The following is a 3,921-nucleotide window of genomic DNA, read 5'->3' on the forward strand; positions in this document are numbered from 1 at the left end:
ATGTATTTGTTTATTGATTTTTTTGCTAAGACCATTAAAAGCTTAATATTTTGTCAATTGAAGCCTGGCCTATTTTTTTGCCCAAAAATGTGTAGTTGCTGTTATTCTGTTTAAGAATTTCATGGAACCATTCTCTATTATTTACTTGCTATTTACAGAAAAAATGATTACAGTAAAAAAACTTTTACTTGTGGTAAAACTTGTAGTGGAGTCCAACACCAAAAAAGTGTTGTTTTCTATTAACATGATTCAAATGTATACAGTGGTTGAACAAAATATGTTACATTAACAAAATTCTTTAAAAGTAAGTAAACTGAATAGCAGTGATTGTGTTGATGTTATATAACATAATCACTGATGTGGAACCAACATACACATAGTTTAATCATAATTTGAACAAACAATGAGGTGGAATATACAGCAGTGTTAAGTACATTTTCACAGTCCCACTGCAGATCATTTAAAATAATCTTTTGAATAAAACAACAGAATATAATTCAGCAAACACCCTCTGAGTGTGCAGAGTGACTGGAAAAGTTAACTTCCTTTTGTGTGTGTGTGTGTGTGTTGAAACGTGTGCCTTTCCCAAATCTGTCTATAAAAGGCTCCAGTTTCTCTGAGCTTTCGCTGGTCTGAGTAAGGAGGTCTCTGAAAAAACACTTGCTGAAGAAAACAACATACAAACATGAAGCTCACCATCCTTCTGCTTACTGTGGGTAAGAAAGTTCAGGTCCACTTCATTCTGTTGGTTCCCTTGGGGCTTCAGATTCAAATTTCCTGAGCCAAATAGCCATTTTCTGGTGAATTAGCAAAACTTTTTTTTTCTGTTTCTTTGATTTCAGTGCTGTGCAGCCTGCAAGTGGAGGCGGAACAAGGTAAGATATACACAGAAAGCTACAAAGAAAAACTTTTAGCATACATATATAAACTTATCATACACATATAAAATTATCAACTAATATTGAACAATGATCCCCTGACCAACAGCAGAACATAACTCACCAGAAAGACACTGAACATTATCAACAGAAAGAAGGAGAGAGATGACTAAAACATACCTGTACATTCTCTTCTGTGCTAATATTTCTGTTTTTCTGTTTTTAATAAAGTGAAATTTGGTCCGCTCTGCAGTGGAAATCCTAGAAACACCAAGAGAGGCTGTGATCCAAAATGGGGTTGTGGAAAGTACGGAGCAAGCCGGAAAAGAAAGTATGCATGTGTATTCTATCTTAGAGGACCAAATATACAGAACCAAATCCCCCAGGATTCTGAAAAAAAATAGTATTTTGTCAGTGTGGGGACACTTTTCTGATCTTTACATAGAAAAATTGTGTCCTTTGGATATATTCCTAATATAATACTTTACTATACTATATTATAATACTATAAAACTATAATACTGACACTTTTTCTTCATGGAAATAAATTTTGCTTTAATATGGAACATTTATTGTAAAGCTACTAAGAAAACATGATCATATATTTCAATCCTAACATTGAAACATTTTGACTGCTACTGTAGTGAGTGTGACTGTATCCTCTGTGTACTGTGTGTGTTTCACAGGGACGGAACTACTTATAAACACATGGGTTTGGATATCGTGTGTGCTGACGGTGCCACGGTCTATGCTCCATTTGATGTGACACTCAAGGGAAAAGCGGTCCCATACAAAACAAACAACCCTATCAATGATGGAGTCACTCTCAATGGGGGAGGTTCGTGTCCAGACATTCACTCTGATTCTGTCATTACTTAGTGAGTTACACCTGCAGGTATTCATTAAAGTATTACTCTGTTCTCTTAGCAGAACTAGTAATATAACTAGTTACAGTATGAACACAAAGGTTGCTTAATGGTTCTCAGTTCTAAGGAAAAGCTTTAATTGCTCACTGAAAACTAGATGGGGTATAAGGGGATAATTAGGTTGCAATTTAACATTTTGTGGGTTAAAAATTAGAAATGTTCTTTGTCTATTTTTACTGTGAAGCGGAGATCCTAAAGCTCTCTTCCATGTGATAAAACTACAGTAACGCACAGCCTCAAGTGACCTATTGCTTTTATAAAATGGCAGCCAACATTAAATGATTAGTAGTATGGTAGAGTATGGTATTGTTGCAAAGTATCCATGGACTCCTGAATGAGGAGAAACACATTCAGTCACCATCACTGGGCTCCCTGCTCCCTACATAGTGCGCTATGTAGGGATTTAAATACTGAATCCTGCAGGTGCAAAATACAGCTAAGAAATAGTCATTTGGGACACATCCACACGTGATAAATGATGTACCATTTGGCTGTAGAGGGTAGAATTTTTAGGGAATAAAGTTTAGGGAATAAAGAGCCACTTGGGATTCAGCCTGGGTTTGATGCTACTTCTGACTGACACGTGATCATTTGAAGCATGCAATCCACTCAAGTGACAATTTTAGACTTTCATACAGCTGTTTTACAGTTGATCATACAGTAAGTACTTTAATTCAAGCCTGTGAAAGTAATGATGGAATTGTTTAAGCTCTTGGCTATTTTTAGCCTGTTAGCTAGCTGACCAGCCTAGTTCTAGTTCAGCCCCTCCGTTTAAACAAATAACACATTCTTACTTCATCAATATGCTCAGTGGTCCATGCAAGCAGCATGAGAGTCAAAGATCATTCATTAACAGCACAAGGGTTTTTTTTGTGCCTTAGTGTAGTAATATACAATTCAGTTGTTGTGAGGTGGTCATAGCTGTACATATATTGTGGGTTTTACAGAGACTTCTACTGCAGCTCAGCCCAACAGATTTTAGGACTAGAACTATCTGTTTACTTAAGTTAAATATAATACCAGTTGCTTTGTTAATATCAGGTTTTACATCACTTACTTAACATCACTTATGATACCAATTACTGTTTTGACTTTACTCACTGTGTCACTTTCTCATTCATGTTTTATGCTGCAGTTTAGATTTTATTAATATAAATACTGTAGTAACACTGTGAGCTATGGGAATCTTAACTCACAATGTAAGCATTATAAGGTTGGATACTGTGGGGCCAGAAGAGACGAGACTGAATCTCAGTGGTGTTTTCATTCCTTGTGTTGTTTTAGGTTTGTGCTTTAAGCTGTTCTACATGCACCCGGATAAATACAGTGGGACGGTGAAGAAGGGTCAGAAGCTGGGCAAACTCCTGCTTATGCAGAAGGTCTATCCTGGAATCACCTCACACATTCACGTCCAAATGTGTAACCCAAAAATCGACCCCACCCAATACTTCTAAACCATACAAACAGCACCTTCAGAAGAAGTCCTTATCAAGCCACATTTACAAATGCTAAAGTGAAAGTGTGGTGAAACATCTGTATTACACAATACATTTTCTGTGTCCAGCACCTGTTTGTTGTTGTTGTTCATTTATTTATTTATTTATTTTGGCATGGAAGCTACTAGGGTAATGTAGTTAACAAGCATTAGCAACAAGTTGCTATTACTGTTTTCAGCTACGCTAATGTACTTTAGTCCATGTTTAGTCCACTGTATTACAACATCAGAAACCACATAATCAAGTGCATTAGAGATGGATCTATTTATATGATGCTAACTGCATATTTTCACAGTAATAGGACATGTGTAACAGAATTATGTAATCAAAATAAAACCAGCCACTGTATTACAGAAACTCCCTAAGATCAGACAGGTTAAGGTAAGACTTCACAAATTCATCTTATAGAAGCAAATCTTGTCTTAATTTAGGAATTGTGTCTATTGTGTTTATCTCAAGATAAGACATCTTAACCTACTCAATTGTAGTGGTCAATAAACTGCATCATTAATCATCATTAATATCACAGGCTTGAAATAAAGTACTTACTGTATAATCAGCAGCATAAAAGTCTAAAAGTGTCACTTGAATGGACTACCAAGCCTGTTACCAAGCAACCGA

At 36.0% G+C, this 3,921-nt stretch overlaps 1 protein-coding gene across 1 annotated transcript; it reads left to right on the plus strand.

The window, feature by feature from the left end:
* Window positions 1-592: 592 nt before the first annotated feature.
* On the plus strand, window positions 593-3,370 carry lect2l (leukocyte cell-derived chemotaxin 2 like). Its single transcript, XM_017693364.2, has 5 exons — window positions 593-716; window positions 843-875; window positions 1,110-1,209; window positions 1,565-1,716; window positions 3,089-3,370. The coding sequence occupies exons 1-5, from the start codon at window positions 686-688 to the stop codon at window positions 3,256-3,258; spliced, it is 486 nt and encodes a 161-aa protein (XP_017548853.1). The 5' UTR covers window positions 593-685; the 3' UTR covers window positions 3,259-3,370.
* Window positions 3,371-3,921: the final 551 nt, after the last annotated feature.

The sequence above is a fragment of the Pygocentrus nattereri genome, chromosome 8, assembly GCF_015220715.1.
Source record: "Pygocentrus nattereri isolate fPygNat1 chromosome 8, fPygNat1.pri, whole genome shotgun sequence".
Classification (NCBI taxonomy): domain Eukaryota; kingdom Metazoa; phylum Chordata; class Actinopteri; order Characiformes; family Serrasalmidae; genus Pygocentrus; species Pygocentrus nattereri.